The following is a 24,970-nucleotide window of genomic DNA, read 5'->3' on the forward strand; positions in this document are numbered from 1 at the left end:
AAATAAATATTATAACAAAGCATTATAATATGATTATGCTAAAATATTTCTGAAATTAAAATTATTCAAATTAAAAGATGGTTGATGACCATCAATAAATATTAACAAAATATTTTCATTGACTGGGAAAAAATATAAAACTTACTTGCTGAAGCATCCCAAAATTTTATTGTTCCATCAGCATGACTAGATAAAAATAAATTACCATTAATCAAAGTATACAAATAAAACAGTCACCCCAAATACATAAAAAGTTGAGTGATTGTTATTATATATTCATTAAAAAATCATTGTAATGAATGTTGATTTATGAGAAACTATTTCTAAGGTCAAAATAATGATATTACTTTAAAAAGAACACATTGAACTTTAAAGAAAAAGAAAAAAAAACATTAGATTTTCTTCCTGTCATATTATATGTATCATAGAGAACAGTAAAATGGCTTATGAAAATGAATAATATTTTCAAATAAAATCAACATTTAATGAAAAAGATAACTTGAATATTATCAAAATATAAAAGCAAATACCTAAACTGATTTAGGATTACCATGATTTACTAATAATTTACACTAATTCTATGTAAACTAATCTACAGAACAGAGGCTAGCAGATTTCCCATTATATGTGGGAAAGTCAGCATAGTCTGGCAACAAGCCTAGAGAAAAAATGCAGGAAAAACAAAGTCCAACAATATCTCACAGGGAAGATGAAAACCTAGTCATGAAAAATGTGTAAGTAAAAGCCAAGTAAAATACATAAAGAGCTAGAGAAAGTACCCAAGGACATGAAGGGGTCTGCAACCCTATAGGTGGAACAACAATATGAACTAACCAGTACCCCAGAGCTCGTGTCTCTAGCTGCATATGTAGCAGAAGATGGCCTAGTTGGCCATCACTGGGAAGAGAGGCCCCTTGGTCTTGCAAACTTTATATGCCCCAGTACAGGGGAACACCAGGGCCAAGAAGTGGGAATGGGTGGGGTAGGAGACTGGGTGGCAGGAGAGGGTTTGGGGGACTTTTAGGATAGCATTTGAAATGTAAATGAAGAAAATACCTAATGAAAATTATAAAAAAAAGATACATAAAGAGAATACTTATAACCAAGAGAAATCTGACTTAGAGAAGCAAAAGCAAGTAAACTTTTTAATAAAAACCAGTTGGCAAACTGGAATAAAACCAAAATGAAAACTTACACAAGAAAACACATTTAGTTTTGTCAATTGATACAAAAAGGCAATAGACAAAAACTCATCATCTAGTCATGCAGAAACATGATTGATGGAGAAGAGAACTGCCTTTCATTTGATAGAGAATAGCTAAAGACCATCTACAAACATTGCCTAACATACATGATTATAAAAGAACATGGTTGTTTCCCCTGAGATGAGGAACAAAGAACAGTGTTTCTTTTCACAATTGTATTCACTGTTATGATGGAGGAATTAAACATTTCATTAAGGCAAAATAAACAAATTATGAACCAACAAGCTGAAAGGAAAGAAACAGAACTGCTTCAATCTGTAGAGCTTGTAATATATATGCACCAAAATCTCAATTACTCAATGATACTTAATGAAGGCCAGCATGAGAGTGATACTTAATGAAGGCCAGCATGCAAAAATAAATACTGTTTCTGTGTAACAGAAAAAACTTGAAAAATTAAAGTATAATAAGATACTACAAGACACTTAGAAAGAAATCATTATAATTTATGCTAGAGACATATGCTGAAAAAATATAAAATGCTGATCAGAGGAAAGGAATTACTGATACAGTATGTTTCTGATGATAATACTTATAATGGTTCTAATAACTAATATATAGATAGATGCAATGTAATTCTTGGTGAAATATCTAAAAATCGTAGAAATAAACTAATTACAATTTTATATGTAAAGGAACTATAATAGTCAAAATAATATCGAAAAGAATAGAAATTAGAGGATTAAACGACTTGTAGTTTTAAGTCTCACTCTAAAGATATACTGAAAGTGTTTTTATACTTGTGTGTGTGTGTGTGTGTGTGTGTGTGTGTATGGAATGCATTAGTCTAGATGATGATACACATTTACATGTTTAATAGGGCTTGTTTTGCATTATTTATTTTTAGTCACATTGCATCCCCATTGCAGCACTTCCCTTTCCTCCCAGTCCAGCCCTTACAAAACCCTTCCCCACTACCCCCTCCCCTTCTTCTCAGAGAAGTAGAAGCCCCCCTTGGGTACCACTCCACCCTGGGACATCTAGTCCTAGTAGAACTAATCATCTCCTCTCCCGCTGAGATCCAACCATACAATCCAGCTGGATGGCAGTCATAAAGAAAGCCATTTACTTCAACAGACTTATTGAAATATAACTTCATGCACTGTGAATGGAGTTCAGTGTTTTTCATTAACTTACATAATATTGTTTCACATTGACACTGAAATCTAGTTTTAGATCACATCAAAGTCACCTCAGACAAATGCAGAGACCTCTTCCCTGTTCCTGACTGTTGTGACTAGGACAGCTATGAACACTGCTGAGAAAGTACTTGTAGAGGATGATGCTGCATCCTTTGGGCAGATGCCAAGGAGTATAGCTGAGCCGCTTAGTAATTTGTTTTTAGTGAATAAGGAATCCTTTTTCTCCACAATCTCACCAGTAGCCATCAGTCCTTTTGTTGTTCTGAACCATTCTGAATGGGATGAGATGAAATCTCAAAAGGCTTTTCTTGTTTTTCTTAATTGGTAGCGAAATTTCTTAAACTGAGAACTCCCTGTTTAGATCCCTAACAACATAAATGCTGAACTAACCCCCACCCCCATTTTGTTCCTGTCCCTGGAGATGTGGGCATAAGATGAAGTGACTGAGGCTAGGCCAGGCCCCAGCACAGAAGAGAGAACTATGTAGTCCAAAGCAGACTGTGAACAGTCATAGCAGTGGGAGGAGGTTGCATGGAGTAGAAGTGGGAGGTGGCCAGCAGGGATTTGGCAAGAGGGTTCTGTAGGCAGATAAATGGAAGCCAAGGACCTACAGACCGAGTTGATGTCCACAGACGTGGGCTGGGCCTTGCTGGAGGTCAGATTAGACAGCTTCTTCAGCTTCTTCTTCAGCTCTAGGGGGAAGGAACCTCTTATAGCACCTCTTGCACACAGGCTTCATATAGAACTCCACAGGTTTGTTCCATCAACCTTGGTCACATGACTGCAATTGTAGCAAACATCTATCTCCAAAGATCTGATTATACTAGGTCTCACAATAGGTCAGGCCCTTCTTTTCATAGTGCTGGTGCTCCAGGAATGGCTTCTCACACTTGGCACAAAGTACTCACATGACACCATTTTCCCAGTGTTTCTACCACGCAGCCCTCAGTGGGCTGATGGCAGGCCCCACACAGATGGTGGCATCCATCTTGTCATGGTAAGGCAGGCAGTAGAGTTCACCCCTCAGCTCTTGGGATCAGAGGTCAACTCCTTCCCACAGTAGGAACAGTTGAAGTGGTCTGGGTGGTTGGCCTCATTTTTTAACATGGGGCTGCTTATCAATGGTCAGCTCACATCAATCAGCTCCACAAAACACAGCTCACAGCTTAAACAGCCTGAATACCAGTTTACTACCTTGGTGGACTTAATCATATGTTCAGTGACAAACTCACCACAGAATTAGCAGCATGAAGCAGTCAGCATTTAGAAGATATGTTTGCAGTACTTATGACCCTCAAACTCATAAAAGAGCTAGAAGTACTGTGCATGCACAAAGCAGTGCTCATGATAGAGTATTCCAGTGCTGTTGAAGATATGCTCTTTAGGGGTAAAGTAGGCCTGGCAGCACCGGTACTTGGCATTGGCTGAGCATAGATATGTTTCTTCCTCTCTTGGTGACTGTGACTAGCCCAGTTGGCAATCTTGGCTGTTCCCAAGGTTTTCTGATGCACAATATGTCACTCATCATATTAGTTTAGTGTTATGTGTGGGAGGCCTTTTCTCTTTTGTGTCTTCCAACCTTTTCCTTGTTGTTTACTGTTCAGAGTTTGACTATGATGCATCTTGATGTGGATTTCTTGGGGTTAATTCCAACTTACCAGACTCTGTGGGTTTGTGTTGTTTTGCTAAATTTGCTAAGTCTTCAGCCATCATTTCTGTGAATGATTTCCCAGCAGTGTCCACATTCTTTTCTCCATCTTACATTACTGAGACTGACAAATGGGTAGGGAATGTGGTTGCTTATTATTGATGGGCAGTGCTGGGAATCCTGGATGTTTTGTCCCTGGGATATAATACCTGATATAATACTTAAGAGAGGAAAGGTTGATTCTGGTCAAGGGTTCACAGTCCATCACAGCAGAGAGGGTGTGGCAGAACAGTTCACATCATGGCAGCTGCAGCATGTGACAAATTATTCATCTCAAGGTAGATGGAAGGAAGCAAAGTAAAAGGAAGGGACCAGACACTAGGTATAACCCTTCAAGGTATGCATCCAGTGGCCTAGTTCTTTCGGATGGCTTCCACCTCCTGGAGTTTCTCCTTTCTCCCAAGCTAGCACTACTATGTAGACATCAAGAAGGCAATGCTTGAGCCTGTGGCAGGCATCTTTCATTCAACTATAGAAATGGGGATGCAAGGCCTGATTCCTGACATTTTTAAGAAGCATGATATTAGGTTAAGGACTTTCTGAAGTTAATATTCCTTGTCTTCCAAATAAAGTATTTCCTGTGAATCTTACTCATAATTTTCTTATGACTGTTTTCACTAATATAATCTTAATATAATTCTTTTTAATAATTCTGTTTCTAACAATTTGATTGTATTTTTTTATCAAAGCTAAAAACTATGATTTAATGTTATTTCTTAGATTCTTACTTCATACTTAAATGATTCTGCCAGAATACAGTTATAAAAGAGTGTCAAAATTAAATATTTTATTGTTATTAAATTTATAACTTATAATTTGTTATAATTTACAACTTGTAAAATACCTTACTTACCCAGTAATAATAATTTCTGGATAAGTTTGTGCTCCGAGGTTCCAAGCTCCTCCACTGACTGGCCATTCCTAAATAGATTATTGAGCAGAATATGTGGCTTTTATTTTTAAAATTAAATGGCTTAGAATTTTAAAATCAAATGCTACAAAATAATACAAAAAAAGTTAATAATGAGTCATTACAAAACAGCCAAAGATGAAGTATATAGTTATCATCAATTCCTTTGTTAAAAAATAGATCTTTAAATGCAGAATAATAATTTCTCTAAAAATAGATTTTAACCAATATTACCATTTATATAAACCAATAAAAGATGTATTTTTAATTGGATAAATACAGTGTTGCAACAAATGTCATGCAGTATGTATTGCCAACAAGCTAGTGTGGTGCCATTTAACCCAGAACCACATGTAAATCATGCATTTTTTAATTGTGCATTTCAGTTATCCTCGGCCAATAACAGGAACCATATTAGATGGTTTGTGATAATTATAATTATTTGAATCTTAAACATTGTAAAGGGAAATCTCATTATGTTAGTAACAAGTTTTAAGGATTTTTGTGGGTTTTTTTTTTGGGGGGGGGTTGCTTTTTGAGACAGGGTTTCCCTGGCTATCCTGGCACTTACTCTGACCAGGCTGGCCTCAAACTCAGAGATCCACCTGCCTCTTCCTTCCAAGAGCTAGGATTAAAGGTATTTGCCACCAACACCTGGCTTAATTCTGTTTTTCTAATGATAAATTAAGAAAATTCTGATTCTTGAATTTTATAAAACTTGATCCATGCAATAGAATTAAAGGCTACTTATTATGACTCTGATAATTTATATATGTAATACAAAAATTAGCATGACTGATAAATAGATCTTAGTATGTAATCACATACTTAGTGTATGGAAAATTTATAATCTTACAGGCTTAGAACTATGCTTCAGTCAGAAAATTGAATTTCACTAGTTACATCTTTGACAATGTCACCTTGCCACTTATAAAGTCAGGTCACCTTGTATGGAAAGTCAGAAAATAAATTGACAAGAAAAATCACGACCATACATACAAAAACAAGAAAAATGTACCTTATTACTGTATCCTTGTTTTTTATGCTTGACTCCTATAGAATAGAGTACTAGAATCAAATCTGGAGGGCAATCGGCAAAATATGCTGTGCATGTAACAGGTGACTCATGAATGTCCATTGGATATGGATTTTCAAAGATTGGAAAACTAATAGATAAAAACAATATATTAGAGTCATTTTGCAAAGATTAAAAATATGAAATAATTTTCATGATCAACTTCTAAAATGTTTAGAAACATTATAAACTTCACTCTTTCAGTACCATACAAAGAATAACTTTATCTGAATACTTTAAATATATAATTATCAATAAAATAAAGTGTTAATAATTATAAAAGTTAATTTTGTTTTCAGGCTGCCAACATCCCATAATGACACACTTTGTTAATATGAATACAATAATCATATTAAACTAAAATATTATGCAATATGTATAATGTCTTAAAATTTAGACCAATTACATATTATATTTAAAAGTATAACATACCTTTTTCTATTTAGTATTTTACTATTATACCTTTACACTACTTAAAAGCATATTATACCTTTAAATAGCAAAATATGTGAATTATTTGTATTAAATCGTGAAATATTTGCATTATAGTCATATACCTTTAAGTAGTAAAATATTTATAATTTTTTTAAATGAATAAATTAAAAAATATTTGTGATAGAAGCTAAAAGATATACATGGATCCTAAGATTGAACACAGGTTGTCCAGCTTGGTATCAGGAGCCTTTATTCACTAAGCCATGCTACTAACCCCAAGAGTTCTCTTTCTGACAATCAGAAGTGCTACAAAGAGCATAGCACTTCAGGTTAGGATAATAGCATATGCAAGTCAAATGGAGAGAAACAAGTTATATTTAATTAATGAAAAGTAGGGTAAACTTAGTAAATCAAAAATTCTTGATTTCAAAGTACAAATTGTTAATTATATCATTATTTTTTCTTTAATTTGAAAAAATATTTTTATACAATATATTCTGCTGATGGTTATGGTTGAATAGTTAGGGATAAACTAAGAGTGAATCACTTCAAAGATCAGACCTACACAACAGCAATAAGGAACCAGCTTCTTAAACAATGAACAACACACTGAAGATACTTGGGATCTTTATGTTAGCCTATAGGCAAAGAATAAGCACAATGCATGCAAGAAAACATAGTTTAAAATGTTTAACTTAGGCACTTAGCTTTCTTTCTGATCCCATGGTCTTTCACATGGTAAGCAAGTGCTCTACCACTAAACCCCATCCCTACAAAAGTGGGAAAAGAAAAGAACAGGGGAAGCAGATGGGAGGATCAAGTGGAGAGAGGGAGGAGACAGACAACTGGTATTTAGAAGTAAATGTGTGAAAAGAAAAGGATAGGGGACGTAGAATAGGAGGATGAATTGGGGAGAGGGAGGAGACAGACAGTTGTAGGAGGGAATATGGGAAGAGTCCCCTAAAATTAAGGAATATTTGAAGGGTGTTATGAAACCTAGTATCATAGAAACCTCAGACCATGTATGTATTCATGAAGGTGATCTAAACCACATCACCAAATATTGGAGGAGACAGAATTCCAGCTGGCCATCTTTGGTCTCCAAATGAAGCTTCTAGTACTGGGATTGGATTATACCTAATTACATTGTAGGTCAAAGTGTCCCCATGGGAATCCCCAAACAACACAGGATGTTGCCAAGACTATAGGTTGCTCTCCATAAACTGACAGTGAGACCCTATTGATGAACAGGACATCTACATAAACATATATCAAACATAAGAGATGTCACGCTGGTGCCTACAGCGAACCTTCATCTCTACATTTTAACATCTTTGGTACAAGAAAATATTCTGCATGCTATCAAAAAGAAACATAAACACCAAGCCAGCCACAAATCCTTTATCTACAGTGGTGTGCTACCTGCAAAATATGCTTGGACAAGAGTGGCACAAAACTTATGGAAGTAACCAACCAATAACAGATTTGATTTAAGGTCCTCTCTATGAGATGGAACCCATGCCCACTACTGCTTATGTGAATAAAACTCTGAGACTAGTAGATAACCCAGGGACCTAAAGTAAACCTAAATAATACTGTTTGTTTTAAATGTAGCATTAAAATGACTACTAATCATATTCTGCTATATTCATAAATTAGTGCCTTCCTCATCCATAATCAGAGAAGCTTCCTCCTGCAGCAGGAGACCCACAGCCAGACATTATGCAGAGAAAGAGAGACCCTAGAACACTCAGTCCCAAATGGAATATCTCCATCAAATCCCTCCCCTCAGAGCTCAGGGAGCCCTGCAAGAAAGGTGGCAGAAATAGTGTAAGGGCCAAAGAGGATGCAAGACTCCAAGAAACCAAAGCCTTCTATATCAACATAATCAAAGCTCATATGATTTCACAGAGTCTGAAACAGTATGCGCAGGGCCTGCATGTGTCTGTCCCAGGCTGTCTGCATATATATTATGACTTCTAGTACTATATTAAATAGGTAGGAAGAAAGTGGGCAGCCTTGTCTAGTCCCTGATTTTAGTGGGATTGCTTCAAGTTTCTCTCCATTTAGTTTGGTGTTGGCTACTGGTTTGATGTATATTGCTTTTATTATGCTTAGGTATGGGCCTTAAATTCCTGAACTTTCCAAGACTTTTATCATGAAGGGGTGTTGGATTTTGTCAAATGCTTTCTCAGCATCTAACGAGATGATCATGTGTTTTTTGTCTTTGAGTTTGTTTATATAGTGAATTATGTTGATGGATTTCCATATATTAAACCATCCCTGCATCCCTGGGATGAATCCTACTTGATCATGATGGATGATCATTTTGATGTGTTCTTAGATTCAGTTTAGGAGGATTTTATGGAGTATTTTTGCATCGATGTTCATAAGGGAAATTGGTCTGAAGTTCTCTTTCTTTGTTGGGTCTTTATGTGGTTTCTAGTTTAGTGTTTTGTGGGATTCCTGAATGTAAGAATGAGTGTCTTTCTGATCGCTATGCCCTCTGTTCAACTCTTTTCTTTCTTTTGGATTGCCTTGTCTATCTTTGATGTAATAGCTTTTGTTTTATCTTATTATATTTTAAAAAGTGAATGAATGGATGAATGAGTGGATGGATGAATGAAAACCTACAAATCATTTATACCTGCTGGGTATATCAACTACTCCCGGGGAGGCCTCATGCTCAGGAGTAGTTGACTGACATATAATAGACGAGAGAGAGAGAGAGAGAGAGAGAGAGAGAGAGAGAGAGAGAGAGAGAGAGAGAGAGAGAGAGAGAGAGAGAGAGAGAGAGAGAGAGAGAGAGAGAGAGTTTTCTTTTGGAGTGGTGTTTTGTTTTGTTTTCTTACGTTTTGGGAGTTTTGTTGATGTACTGTGTTTTTGCTTGTTTTTTGAAAAAGAACTTAAAGTTGGATGAGTGGGGGGGAAGGGTCTAGATGGACTTGGAGTAGGGAAGAATATGATAAAAATATATTTAAAGTTAAAAATTATTTTAAATAATAAAAAAGTTATAACTCTCCCTCCAAAAAAGGAAAATCTAAGAACCAAGAGGGAACAATTGTTCACCATAATGTTTGTAAATAAATAAAAACAAATAGTTGACAAGTACATTGCAGAGTAACTGCAGAAGATGGCAGGATGGAGTAGAGAGAAGACTCTAAAGCACATAACTTGTTTAACTTTCAATGTAGTTGAGAAGAAACTATTTGAGAAAAATAGAATAGATTCAGTCTTAATATTTAAATTTATTTAATATTTGACAATAGTGAAAATTTATATAAATTTTCATCATGTTTTCAAGGTAAACAAGTTTTTGACAAAATATTTATTCACATATTTAACATAAGATGATATGAACCATAAGAACAGGACTGGTGATATAACTCAGTAAGAGGAATTTTCTCTGAAAGCAGGAAGACCTGAGTTCAAATTCCCAGCACCCTCTAAACCTATGTAGCCTATAAACCCAGCAACTGGTTGGTAGAGATAAGTTAGTCTCTGGACCTTGCTGGCAAGCAGCCCAAAGCAGCAGGCTTCCAGTTCACTGAGAAGTCTCAGCTAGAAGAAATGAGCTGAAGAGGGATAGAAGAGAATTTCCAAAGACCTCCCCTCCTTTGTCCTCTACATATACATACATGGGTACATGAACCTGTCCACTCACATGCATGCATCACATACAACATGCACATGTGCACCCCCCCACACACATACCATAAGAGTAAATATATAACATAGAAATCTGTACTACACATATTTTAGCACAATAAAAATTTATATCTAGTGGTCATTAGAGGTCAATAATGTATGAAGAAACAATGTATATGGCATAGTTGAACACCAATGCTAAGAAAAGTACATTTTAATAAAAATAGATTGTTAGTTCTTAAAGAAATAATAATCAAGGGGAAAATGGTGGAATAGAAATTGTCTCTGTATGGCCAAAGTCAGGATTAATAAAAGAACAAAGTGTGTCTGGAAAGAGAGAGCAGTTAAGATCACTTTCTGTTCTTCCGCAAGACTAAAATGCAATTGCAAGCACCTACATCAGGCAGCTTCACAACCCTGAACACTGCACTCACATGAACATACCCACATGCAGGCACACACACACACATACACATAACTGAAAATAATAAAAACTATATCTTAAAAACAAAATAATAGACTTTACTCCTAAGAGACAATTATATATATATATATATATATATATATATATATATATATATATATATATATATATGAAACAAGTGGTGGACAGGTGAAATGTAAGGAAAAGAAGATGGATACAGAGAAGAAAAAACATAAGGTGAACCTAAAAACCCTGTGCAGTAGATAAAGGTGGACATTTACTGGTACTTGCTGCCTGCTGGGGTCCAAGATCATTAGTAATCATTAAAGAGGTCCTATCCCCTCTTGAGAACAGGTGCTATAGGAATATCAAATAGAGAGAGACTAAGCAGGCTAAACAGACATGAAATGGGAATATGGACAGAAAGATGGCAGGTCATGGAAATTGCAGCAGAAACACAATACAGGGGTCTGAACATGAGATTTCCCATAGTTCTCTAGAGTAACCAGCCTATACAACTTACAGAAGATACTAAATCCATAACAGCTTAGGTAAACAACAACGTAGAAACACAAGATGTATACTGAACAAGGTATACACACTCAGCCAAGGACTGTGGTGTATTAGTTAAGCCCAAGAGGGATTTGGGTGAGAAGAAAACACTAAGGCTAAATGCAAGTTGGCCACCACCTTTCATAGCCCTCAGAGCTTAAACCATCACATACTCCATGCAGAATGTATGACCCTTAGCATACCAAAACCAAACTTATAGGGGATGAGTATAGTGTGTCAGACTGTGAGATTTCTAGAGAAAGCAGAGAGACACATCAGAGATGGCTCACTAGTCTAACATTTTTAATATCTAGGACTAGAAGCCCTCCCTTCTCCCAGAGGTTATAGCATAAGAAACTGAAGTTACACTTTTCTTTCAGTTGTTGAGTGGTTTGAGGGTTTTTTATTAGATATTTCCTTTATTTACATTTCAAATGTTAACCCCTTTCCTAGTTTCCCCTCTGAAAATCCCCTATCCCCCCCTCCTGCTCCCCAAACCACCCACTCCCATTCCTGGTCATGGCAGTCCCTTATACTGGGGCATAAAGCCTTCAGAGGACCAAGGGCTTCTCCTCCCATTGATGACTGAGTAGGCCATCCTCTGCTATAAATATAGCTAGAGCCACAAGCTATTAAAAACAACGAATCTGTGAAATTCTTAGGTAAATGGATGTATCTGGAAGATATCATTCTGAGTGAGGTAACCCAATCACAGAAGAACACACATGATATGCCCTCACTGATAAGTGGATATTAGCCCAGAAGCTTAGAATATCCAAGATACAAAAAAACATGAAACTCAAGAAGAAGGAAGACCAAAGTGTGGATACTTCGTTCCTTCTTAGAATGGGGATTAAAATACCCATGGAAGGAGTTACAGAGGCAAAGTTCAGAGCAGAGCCAAAGGAACGACCATCCAGAGACTGCCGCACCCAGGGATCCACCCCATAAACAACCAGCAAACCCAGACACTAGGCAGATGCCAACAAGAACCTGCTGACAGGAGCCTGATATAGCTGTCTCTTGAGAGGCTATGCCAGTGCCTGGAAAATACAGAAGTGGATGCTCACAGTCATCCATTGCACGGAGCACAAGGTCCCCAATGAAGGAGTCAGAGAAATACCCAGGGAGCTGAAGGGGACTGAAACCCCATAGAAGGAACATCGATATGAACTAACCAAGAGCTCCTTGGAACTATACCACCAATCAGAGTGGTTTGAGTTTTAACTTGTATCTTTCATGAATAGCTTTCTGCTAATGTCCATTCCTTTAATGATCTTAGTCTATAATATTTTCTCTATTATTTATTATGCTTCTAGCCCTTATATTTTCCCTCTAATTTGTACATTATCCTCCTCAATCCCATTTCTCAATTTCTTTCTCCTTGTACTTCATATTTTTTAATACTACTAGCTACACTAAAGTATAAACTGTTTTTTCCCTAATGGTATCCTTGTGTCTCTGTTTCTGAACTTTATGGGAGACATAAGTAAAAAAGAGCTATAGAATAGCATTAGGATTGTAAGCAAATATCAATTTTCTGAAGTAAAAAATCCAATTTCCTTCTAAATAGCACTGGAAAACATAAACTAATAAAATAAAGCAAACAAAAGGAGGAAAACAAATGCTGCATTTGACTTAGAGATGTTTCTATGTACTGAATAATGGTGAATGTGGAGACTCATAGTACTGAGAACAAGTGACTGGTGAGTACTGAGTCATTACAGGATATAATAGCCATAATATACATAAAACTGAGCAGAAAAAATGTAGTGGGGAGATGATAAGGAGAAGGGCAGTGAAATGTCTTCTGGGTATGGCACTGACTTTACAATCATGAAAACATAGAAGCTGTGGTTGTCTGAACTAAGCCCGCATTAGATTGAGCCCGTCAACATTCAGTCATTGTTGAGTCAGTGGCCCATGAGACCCTGCCTCTTCCATGGGAATTATTGGTTGATGATAGGTACTGGGCAAAGGAGGGTCATTGTCTTTGGTGGTATAGCCACTGGCAAGTTCATTTTCCACTGGAAAGCTTCACTTTTACACTCATGCCTATGGCTCTGGTTAAATTCAGTGGGCATGGTAGAACACATGCACTATGAAAACAGAGAGAAGTAATTCTTTGGATACCAAGGTATAACAGGGATGGTAATGAAGAATGGAGATCAAGATGGAATGGAGAAGGAAAGTTAATCAAAACTGAGGAAGTATGAAGAAAGAACATGAAAACTTCTACTTTATAAACGAATTAAAATATACTTTAAAAAGAGTTTAAATGCTTTCAATGGAGGTACTGCCATCCATGGATAAATTATGCTGATTTCAGAAGGCATTAGTTATAAAATGAAAATCCTGGTTCCAGGTGTAAGCCTCCTACCTCAGAGTTATTGGCCAGGAAGTCCCTAAAGGTCCCCCAAATTATACAGATTATGGGAAATTGCATTGGCTACTCACTGGAAGTAGATAGCAAGATCATATTGCTTAAGATTCACACTCCTTAGTTGTACAATACAGAGAAACACAATATGGGCTGGGAGCTTACTCCTTGCTGACTACCTTTCATAGTCCTGGAAACTGCCATGCCAGCAGCTGGGGAATAAAGTTAACAACAAACTTGTATGCCACAATACCAACTTACCAGGCATTATTTTACTTAAAATAATGGCACTAGTGCTATGTGATTAAGCAAATGATATCCAATAGATCTGAAATCCATTCAGCAGAAAGGAATTCATGATCAGTACTGTGTACCTGGCCAAAGATCCATAGTTGAGGAGTCATGGGCTTTGTGAAGGAACCTATTACTGTTGTTTTAGTACATGGACATGTTGTCAAAGTGCCTTTTAAATAATTTTTGTACCAAAAGACTATGCTTGTCTTCCGTTTTGATTACAGAAGCTTTGCTTTGCACTAAATAGTGATTAATTCAGACACTCTTGGCTAGGCAAGGTGCTAGTAATAAATTGGTAATAAGAAGTTGAGTGCTTAGCATTAAACCACTTTCAAGTGGTTTAAAGAACATGGCAGAAAAGTGAGTGGAAATAAAAGAAAAGATGAAGAAAGAGGTGTGTGAAACATTCCTTATAAGCATAACATGACCATGGCACTTACAAACTCACATCTGGAGTTGCCTGCATAAGACCTGTAAAAGACGATGCCAGTAACCATTCAGTCATAAAATCGAAGGCACTTATGGGGTACCATCCCACCTAGGACAGCTAATGACAGTCAAAGATTGATGAAGAACTATTTGGCTTTAGTGATGCAGCCACTGAGGAGTTATTTAAGTTCCAACAGGTAGATCCACAGGCCAGTACATGTAAGTAGCCCTGGTTAAACTCAGTGGACCACAAAGCAAAACAAAAACACATGGAAGTAGAGTCTAGACCTGGTGGGAGGAAGAGAAGAGAGATTAGTGGGGGTAAAAGGACAGTAAGGCAGGGTGGAGAATGAGTATAAACAGATTGTAATTTGCAAAAAAATTCAAAGACTAAATTATTTTAAAAAAAAGAAAGAAAAATTGTTTCTAGTGATAGAGGACAATTTTACAGCACATTTACTTTTCTGAAAATTTTAAAGTTAAAGTATAATTATACTAATTTTCCCTTCCCATTCTCCCTTCAATACCTTCCATGTCCCTTTCCCTGGCTTTCTCTCATATTCTTTTCCATAGATATAGATACAGATACAGATACAGATACAGATACAGATACAGATACAGATACAGATACAGATACAGATACAGATAGATACAGATACAGATACAGATACAGATACAGATACAGATACAGATACAGATACAGATACAGATACAGGTGTAGGTGTAGGTGTAGGTGTAGATGTAGATGTAGATGTAGATATAGATACACACACACACACACAGGAAGACAACCTCCTGAATTCATCTAGTGTTACTTATATGTGTATGACTTCAGGGGTGATGACTGGGTAACCAATTAAAGGGCCCATCTCCGGGGAAGACTAACTTCCTGTGAGAAGTCTTTAGTTGCCTATAGTTCTTTAACCAAGATATTTATAAATGTCTACTTAGGCATATCTAAAGAAAAAAAATGAGCATAGCTATACTTCCAAGATCTCTGAGATACATTCAAGAATACAACTAAGAATTCACTGTGCAGAAAGAGATGAGATAAAAGCTAAAGGTTTGAATAATCATTTCAATAAATTTAAAGGAGAAAATATCATAAAGGTAGAGAAAAAAATTATATCCAAACACAAGACAAATTTAGAACTTAAAATAGACATGACCAGTGAAAAGTATCTCCAAGACATATTGTAGTTAAGTCAATAATACAAAGCATAGAAACAGTGTAAAAAACTTAAAGGAAAAACTACCAACTCACCTATGGAGGCAAACACATCAGAATACCATCAGATATCTCATCAGCAATCCTAAAATTCAGGAAAGTATATAATGATATATTTCAAGCCCTAAAAGTAAATGACTCAAAACAGGATGGCTATATATAGCAAAACTACCTTTTAAAAATACAAAACAAAATGAGGACATTTAAAGATAAGCACAAACCATGAAAATTTATTTCTCTCAACAAAACGTCAAGTGTAAATGGCTTTGAATCATAATAATAATTGAAAAAGATAGCAGCTGACAGGATTAAAAACCAATATTTTGTGAATTAGCTATTGTCTCCAAGAAACACTCCTCACTGGCAAAGACAGCCACAGACATAAAGTTAAACAATGGAAATCACTCTATTAAATAGAAAGCTTCAAACCAGAATAGAATGCTGCAACTATTCTATTAGATGAAAAATGAGCTCCCTTGCCAACATTCATCAAAGAGATAAAGAAGGTCACTACACATTAACAAAGTGAACAGTTCATTAAGTCAAATAGAAATTATATTTGTGTATGCACAAATGTTGAGGCTTGCATTTAATAAACCCTAAAGGAAAGTAAAGGTTCTGATGGAAGAGAATGGGTGAATTCAACACCCTACTCTCATCTTTAGATAGGTTATCCTAACTAAAAATTAACAAAGAAAGATTAGAGTCAAACTATACCTTAAGTCAAAATATATTATGTTATAGGCCATAAAACAAGCTTTCAAACATATAAGTTATCTGATACAAATAATCAATTCCAAGTATTTTATCAAAGGATAGTGGAATAAAAATGTAAACCAAAAACCAAGTGAAAGAAAAGCAACTATAGAATTACTTAGAGACTAAAGAATGCACTCCTCAATCACCAGGAAATTATTGAAGTTAGGAAGGAAATTACTAAGTTCCTATTATCTAGTGAAAATGACACATCTGAATCTCTGGGTCAAAGTGAAAGTAGTTCTAAGAGAAATTTGTATGGTTATAAGTGTTTACAATAACAAATCAGAATGATATCAAAGAAATAATCTAATGATACACTTCAAGGACTTAAGAAGTATGAAAAAAAGTTAAACTCAAACAAAGTTGTTGGCAAAAAAATAATAATGATCAGAAATTAGTAAAATGGAAACTAAAATAAGAATACATAGAATCAATCAAACAAAACATTGCCTTTTTTAAAGATAAAAGAATTGACAAAGTGTTATCTAAATAAATCAAGAGAATTAAGTAAAAAGGAAAAAAGAAGAAAGAAAGAACAATAAATGAAAGAAAGAGAGAAAGAAAGAGAGAGAGAGAGAGAAAGAAAGAAAGAAAGAAAGAAAGAAAGAAAGAAAGAAAGAAAGAAAGAAAGAAAGAAAGAAAGAAAGAAAGAAAGAAAGAAAGAAAGAAAGAAAGAAAGAAAGGAAGGAAGGAAGGAAGGAAGGAAGGAAGGAAGAAAAAAAGGAAGAAAGAAAGAGAAGATGCAAAGTAATAGATGGAAAAGATTCCATTACAGTAGACCTCAGTTTAGAGATTAGGGAATACTTTAATAACATAGTTAAAAAGGAAAATCTAGAAGAAATGTATAAATTCTTAGAAATACATATAACCTACCATAATTAAATCAATAAGATATAAACAATAAGAACCACAATTTACCCTTTCCATAAAGAAGCATAGGAAGGAACTGACACATTTACTACCAAATTCTTCCAAGTCCTTCAGGAAGTGCTATCAGCAATACTTCTCAAACTGTTCCATAAAATTAAAAGGAAAGGAACATTACCAAACTCACTGTACAAAGACTTTATTACCTGGATACCAAAAGTAGACACGGAAACAACAAAAAAGTACCTTCTTTTAAATGATTGGATTCTATACACAAAATACCCTAAAGCCTTCACTAAAAATCTTTATATGAAGCCATTGATATGAAAACCAGATAAAGGCACAAACATGGATCAAACTCCCTAATAAACACAGATGAAATTTTTTCAATGAAAATACCTACAAACTGAATTCAAATATACAAAAAAAAGATCATTCATTGTGATCAAGTTAGAATCATTCTACAGATGAAGCAATGCTTCAACATATACATAGCTCAATAAATGTATACATCAATAAATATAATCAAGGCTAAAATTCAAATGCAATTTTTTTGAAATTATTTGCAATTATTATTTTATATCAATTATTGCAAAAGGTATAGAAAAGGATTTTGGTGAAATCCAATCTTTTGAGATAAAAGCCCTGAAGAGATTAGGAATAGAAGAAACCAATCTCAACATAATAAGAGCTATATAGTGAACATCATCCAACTAGGGTGAAAACTATAAAGCATTACCACTGACATCAAAAAATGAGACAAATGTGTCACCCTAAGTCTTCCAACGAAATGTGTCACCCTGAATCTTCCTCACCCTAAGCCAACCAACTCTCCACCATCCTCTCCCAGGTCCTCCTGTCACCAGGTAGGTTCTTTTCAACCCTGCTCTTTTGTCCACCAAACTGACACCTGCCTTTTTGGGGACCTTTACCAGACCTCTAAATAGGCCACTTTCATTCCTACTCCCTAGGCTTTCCAACTCCTCACCTGCCTTCCCTGAGGTCTCATTTCTTTTCTCTTCTCTAAGCCAAACCACTTCTGCTCAAGAATTTCCTTGAACTCTGCCCTGATGCTGCCACTGGTTAAGTCCCTCTCCTCCCTTCTAGCTAGATTTCCTAAAAACCTGCCTTTCTTTCCCAGGACCCTGCACAGATCATAACATCAGAGAGTGCTCCTTCTTTTCTCCTCCCTAGGCTCCCCTAAACTCCAACTTTCTTCACCAGAACCCCAAGCCAATTTCACTATGGTTCTCCAGGCAATAGTAGTTCCTGGATCTTGGTCCCTAGTAAGAGACAAACCCTAGCTCCACCTGGCTCCATACCCTACTGGAGTTCTACACTCTTGTAGCTAGGTCCAGCAAGAAAACTAGTCTCCTCTGACTCACCTCTTTGGATCCTCTCATACTGCCCAGCCTATTACTATAACTTGGACCTCCAGCTGCTGTGTTGCTCAGTACAAGTCATGTCCCTTTAGCTCTGCCCTTTCAGAATTATTCCAATCTGCTCATCCTATTACTCCAACTGAAGATTCCAATATTGTAGGCTAAAACCTCATATCAAAAAACATAACAACAATCTAATTTCAGATACCTAGGTTCCACTGGAAAGTCACAAGCAATATAAAAACCAAGACAATAAGTCTTCTCCAAAGACCATCAATCCTATAGTGATTGTTTTCAACAAGAACAATTTACACAAAACTGAAGACACTGAATTAAAGAACAATTTTTTCCTCTAAAATGTTTTATTATAAATATTTTTTCTTTTTCCAATTTTTATTAGGTATTTTCTTCATTTACATTTCAAATGCTATCCCAAAAGTCCCCTATACTGCCCCCCCCCCCACTCCCCTACCCACCCACTCTCACTTCTTGGCCCTGGTGTTCCCCTGTACGGGGGCATATAAAGTTTGCAAGACCAAGGGGCCTCTCTTTCCAATGATGGCCAACTAGCCGACTAGGCCATCTTCTGCTACAGATGCAGCTAGAGAGATGAGCTCTGGGGGTACTGGTTAGTTCATATTGTTGTCCCACCAATAGGGTTGCAGACTCCTTCAGCTCCTTGGGTACTTTCTCTAGCTCTCAATTGGGGGCCCTGTGTTCCATCCAATAGCTGACTGTGAGCATCCACTTCTGTATTTGCCAGGCACTGGAATACCCTCACACAAGACAGGTATATCAGGGTCCTTCCAGCAGAACCTTGCTGGCATATGCAATAGTGTCTGAGTTTGGAGGCTGATTTGGGACGGATCCCCAGGTGCGGCAGTCTCTGGATGGTCCATCCTTTCGTTAAAGAACAATTTTAATTGCTCAAGAATTCTTAAGGAATTATAAGATGACATTGATAAACAAGAATGAATTTAAAGAGAGCAGAAATAAACTTCTCATTAAAGATCAAGAAAACACAAATGAGAAAAGAAATAATGACTATTCGGGATATTAAAATTGAATTTAATAAAAAGATACTAGGTCCCTTCTCCTCCCTCCTAGCTAGATCTCCTATTTCAATATTTAATAAATAAATACAGAAGAAAACAAAAATTGAAATTAAATTGGAAATGAAGTTTTCAGGACATCTAATAAGACTTACTGAAAAGCTTCACCAACATAATGGATCCCACAGCAGATGTAATTCCTATCAAAGCTTGAAGACAGGGGAGAACTGGGTAATTTAGTCAAGCAAAATGATAACTCTTTACAAACTTATGAACAGAATATTAAGGAACTCCCATGAACAGAATATGAATAAACTTACAGACTATGAGTTATATGAAGATGAGATCAATAATTCAAAAATACTTACAAGAAAGGAGATTGAAACAGTAATGAAAAAAAAATCTCCTGACTAAAAATGTCCCTAGTCCAGAAAGAGTCCCAATATAATTTTATTAGATTGTCAAAGCAAAACTACAACAACCGATGCTACTCATTATTCCACATAATATAAATGTAAGGAAGATTTCTAAACTACTTTTACAAAGCCAGCACTACCCTAATACCAAAGCCATATAAAGACACAACGAAAAAGAATGTAAATGCAAAAGTTTAAAAAAATAATAATAATACTAGCAAACTGAGTACAGGTACACATGAAAAAGATCATTCACCATCATCAAGTTGATTTACCTAGGAGATAAGGAGATGATTTAACATGTGCAAATCAGTAGATATATAGAAATTAACTTTAAACCCAAACTCCACAGTCATCAGTAGATTCAGAAGAGACTTTTGAATAAATTCAAAGTCCCTACACAAGAGAAGTTACATAGAGAATAAGGTTGGCAGGAAAATACCTTTACATGTTAAAACTACACATGAAAAATACATAGAAAACATCACCTTAAATGGAGAAAAAGTAGTATCATTAAAATCAAGAAGAAGACTAGGTTGTCCACTGTCTCCACTACTGTTCAATAAAGTGCTCAAAGTCTTGTATAGAACATAATGACAAGAGAAGAGATACAAAGAGGAAGAGAATTCAAAGTATTCTTGTTTTTAGATAATATGTTACTACACATGAGAGACCCTAAAGACTTCACCAGAAAACTCCTAGAACTATTTTTTACTTTTCCAAAAAAAGTGTCAGGATACAAAAATAAACAAATGCCAATAGTCTTTTACATACCAATGTGAAACACACCAAGGAAGAAATTACAGAAATAATTCTGTTCACAATAGCCTTCAAAATCTCTCAAAATAAACATATCAGAATAAAATCTCTCAGAAGGTAAAGTGGGGCTAGAGAGAAGGCTTAATGGTTAAGGGCACTGACTATTCTTCTAGAAGTCCTGAGTTCAATTCTCAGCAACCACATGGTGGCTCACTCCCATCTGTAATGGGCTCCAATGCCCTCTTCTAGTATATCTAAGGATGGAGGTAGTATACTCATATACGTAAAATAAATAGTGTGTGTGAGGAAGAACAGGACTGAAGCCCTGAGAACCAGCAGAAATAGTGGAAACAGGTAACCCCGGAAGGTAGGAGGTGGGGGACCCACTAGAAGGTACAAAACCTGGGAGGTGAGAGACTCTGAGGACTCAAAGGGAGGGACCTTGGATGAAATGCCCTACAGTGGGGAGAGGGCACTTGTAGAGTCCACCTCCATTAGAAAACAGGGCATCAAGTGGAGTAATGGGGTTGCCATCCCACAGTCAAAAACTCTGACCCAGAATTGTTCCTGTCTGAAAGAACTGCAGGATCAAAAATGGAGAAGAGCCTGAGGAAAAGGAGGTCCAGTGACAGGCCCAAATTGGGATCCTGCACGGGGGTGGGGGGATGGGGGGGTGGGGGGAGGCCTTAAGGCCTAACACTAGTACCAATGCTATGGTGTTATTACAAATGGGCCTATTGTGACTGTCCTCGGAAAGGCCCAACAAGCAGCTGAGAGGGTCAGATGCAGATATTTACACTCAACCAATGGATAGAAGCTGGTGACCCCTATTGTTGAATTAGAGAAAAGCTGGAAGAGGCTGAGGAGGAAGACCAGCAGTCTCAACTAACCCTGACCCCCAGGTTCTCTCAGATACTGAGCCACCAACCAGGCAGCATACACCAGCTAATATGAGGCCCCCAATACATATACAGAAGAGGACTTCTGGGTCTGGACTCAGTTAGAGAAGATGCACCCAACCCTTGAGAGACTTATGATCCCAGGGTGTGGGGAGATCTGGTGGGAAGGGGGGTTGGGACATCCTCTTGGAGATATGGAGGGGGGAGGAGGTGTGGGATAAAGAACAGTTGGAGGGTAGACTGGGAGGGGGATAAAGTCTGGACTGTAAAAAAAGATTAAAGAAAAAATAAAATTAATAAAAATAAAAAAATAAACCAGATAAACCAGAGAGAGAGAGAGAGAGAGAGAGAGAGAGAGAGAGAGAGAGAGAGAGAGAGAGAGACTGAACCACCAAAGTGAAGGGCTTCTACAATAGAAACTGTAGAACTTGAGAACTTAGGAAGACATTAAATATGCAAAGCTTTCCCATACTCATGAGTTGTTACAAGGTTGTGAAAATAGTAATCCTACCAAAAGTAATCTACAGATTTATTCAATATAAATCAAAATCCCCATGCCATTATTCACAGAAATTTTAAAAATCTTAAAATTTATATGGAAACATAAAATATTCTTTTGGATGGCCAAAAGAACAGTGATTGAGCAAAACCAATAGAGACATTATTATACCTGATTTCAAGTTATACAACAAAATTATAGTACTAAGGAGTGTTGTAGTGGCACACACACATACACACAAACTCAGATACATTGATCAGCAAAACACTATGAAAGTCTCAAAACTTCCTACCCCAAATTTATCCTATCTACAAGAAAAGCAGTGACCGGAGATGGATCAGAGACTGAGGGAATGGCTAGCCAATAACTGGCCCAACTACAGACCCAACTCATGGGCAAGCACTAATCCCTGACACTATTTACGATACTCTGGTATGCTTACAGACATGAGTCTAGCATGGCCATGCTCTGAGATGCTCCACTCAGCAGCTAATTCAGAGGGATGCAGAGACCCATAGCCAAACAGTGGATCAAGCGTGGGGACTCTTATGGAAGAGTTGGAGGAATTACTGCAGGCCCCAAAGGGAATAGGAACTCCACAGGAAGACCAACAGAATCAACTAACCTGGACCCTTGGAGCTCTCAGAGACTGAACCATCAACCAAAGAGCATACTTGGGTTGGACCTAGGCCATTACCACACATTTGTTGCTGATGTGCCAATGTGTTGTCTTTATGTGGATTCTGAACAACTGAAGCAGAGGCCATCCCAAAAGCTGTTGTGTGTCTATGGGATATGTTCTTCTAGCTGGGCTGCCTTGTCTGGCCTCAGTGGGAGAGGATACCCTATCCCCCCAGAGATTTGATATACCAGGGAAGAGGGATACCCAGGGCATGCTTCCATCCTTTCAGAGGAGAAGGGGAGGAGGGAAGATTAGGAGAGGGGGTGATTGGGAGGAGGGTTAGTGAGCTGGATGTAAAGTAAAATTTACACACACACACACACACACACACACACGAAGTCCATACAACTATAGACATCTGATTTTCAATAATAATGCATCCTGGAGGGAAAAAACTTTTTTCAACAAATGGTGTTGTGAAAACTGGATGTCTACATATATAAGAATGAAACTAGACCCTCAGTCTGTTAAAACAAAACAAAAGAAAAACTCAAAGACCTTAATGTAACACATGAAAATTTGTAACTGCTAGAAAAGAAGGGAAGGATATCCACAATAATGACTAGATAATGTAAATGTGGCACACTGGGATGTTACTAAGCTGGAAACAAAAACGATGTTAGAAAATTTACAGATAAATGGGTGGCTCTAAACATTTTATCCTGAGTAAAGTTACCCAGGAACAGAAAAATGAACAGCACACTATCCATCATATGTACACCACACATTCTCCAGTATATGTAAACCCTAAATCAAATCTCTAATTTTTTATGTTCAATTTAGAGTACTGGTAGAAGCCAGTAACCTAGAAAGGAGCCAAGTAGGGTGGGAAATGGTCACAGGAATTGGAAATAATCAAGCTGGAAGTGAGTCGAAGCCTCCTCCTGACAGATAACTTCTGTAGTCCTAGAAATCCTGAAGTCATAGAAGCTTCTATGTGGGCTACTTGGTAGAAATGCTATCAATGGTTTTACCCAGCTGTGAGTTTTACAACCTAAAATACCAACCTGGAGGGCAAGAGGATCCTGCTGTGCAATTGTGGCCCTACCATCTTGGAGGTACACAACTTCTGATTGATTTTGAGACCCACCTCACAGGAAAGAATCCGTGTCTATTTCTACAAATCTGATCATACAACCATTGCTATGAACATCATAGTCTCAAGGAGGGAACACTTCAGGAGTCATAATGGGACAAGCTAATAACTAGCAGATGATCATCCTGAAATGGCCTGCGTCAGATTATTATATAATCTGCAACAGGTGCATCCTTATTAAGCAAGGCTGTAAAGTTTTCATTTTAGGAAAATTCCTGCTATTAATATGCTTTTCCTATTATTATTAAACATATAAGCATATAACATATAAACATAACTAAGTAATAGCACACCCCTTTGGAGCAGATCCCTGCAGACTCACAAAGATGTACTGTCTTGTAGTGATGCTATATAGACAAATAGATGACTTAAAGTCTTAAAGATGATTCTATAAGAATTCCTAAAATTATATCAGTGATTATTAAACTCTTTTATAGCGGGACTGCTCTTATAGTGAGTCCTTTTCTGATAGCCAAAACTGTGATGAAAACTGCCAGTTTTCCAAGTGTCATCAATTAATTGCTCTTAGATAGTAACTCAGGGCACATTCCAAGAGGTTATAAAACAATTAACCAAAGGTCATAAAAAGAGAACTACCAATTTGTTATAGGTGCTAGCACAGAAGGTAAAATATTGACTGGATTTATCTATACAAAACTTCACTAATAACTTAGTTATGGTTTTAAACCTTCAGTGAACCTGTGGAGCCGAGATAGGTTATGGGTATTTAGCCAGATAATTACTCCTAATTGATATGCATGTAAACAGTCTCTGCTGCAAACTTCTATTTCAGTTTATGATTTGATTTTTTTTTGTGTGTGTGTAAACTTGTGATGAACTTTGTAACATGTGATCATGCATTCTGAAAGATGCATAAGTACTAAAGACAAAGAAGAGAAGAACTTTTTGCCTTTCCCCACTTAGAGTAGAATTTTTTTCCTTTCCCTGCCTAGGAGTATTTTTCCCTTAGAAGAATTTTCCCCTTACTAGAATTCTTTCCTTTTCCCTACTTCAGATCTTTCTGATTTACCCTTTAGATAGCTTTCATAGGAAACTTTTTTTTTTTTTT

General features: G+C 36.7%; 1 protein-coding gene and 1 pseudogene across 4 annotated transcripts in view; both read right to left on the reverse strand.

Annotated features, from left to right (window-relative positions):
• The window catches only part of Stxbp5l (syntaxin binding protein 5 like), a 140,870-nt gene that overhangs the window by 94,569 nt on the left and 21,331 nt on the right, over nucleotides 1-24,970 (reverse strand). For all 4 annotated transcript variants that reach the window (XM_029470550.1, XM_029470549.1, XM_029470548.1 and 1 more), the window contains exons 5-7: nucleotides 6,044-6,191; nucleotides 4,969-5,036; nucleotides 146-186 (exon numbers count right to left, since the gene is read on the reverse strand). In XM_029470550.1, the coding sequence (XP_029326410.1) occupies nucleotides 146-186; nucleotides 4,969-5,036; nucleotides 6,044-6,191 (257 nt within the window). The remainder of the gene's footprint in view (nucleotides 1-145; nucleotides 187-4,968; nucleotides 5,037-6,043; nucleotides 6,192-24,970) is intronic.
• LOC110311975 lies at nucleotides 2,594-3,559 on the reverse strand (annotated as a pseudogene).

This window comes from Mus caroli, chromosome 16, assembly GCF_900094665.2.
Source record: "Mus caroli chromosome 16, CAROLI_EIJ_v1.1, whole genome shotgun sequence".
In the NCBI taxonomy this organism is placed as follows: domain Eukaryota; kingdom Metazoa; phylum Chordata; class Mammalia; order Rodentia; family Muridae; genus Mus; species Mus caroli.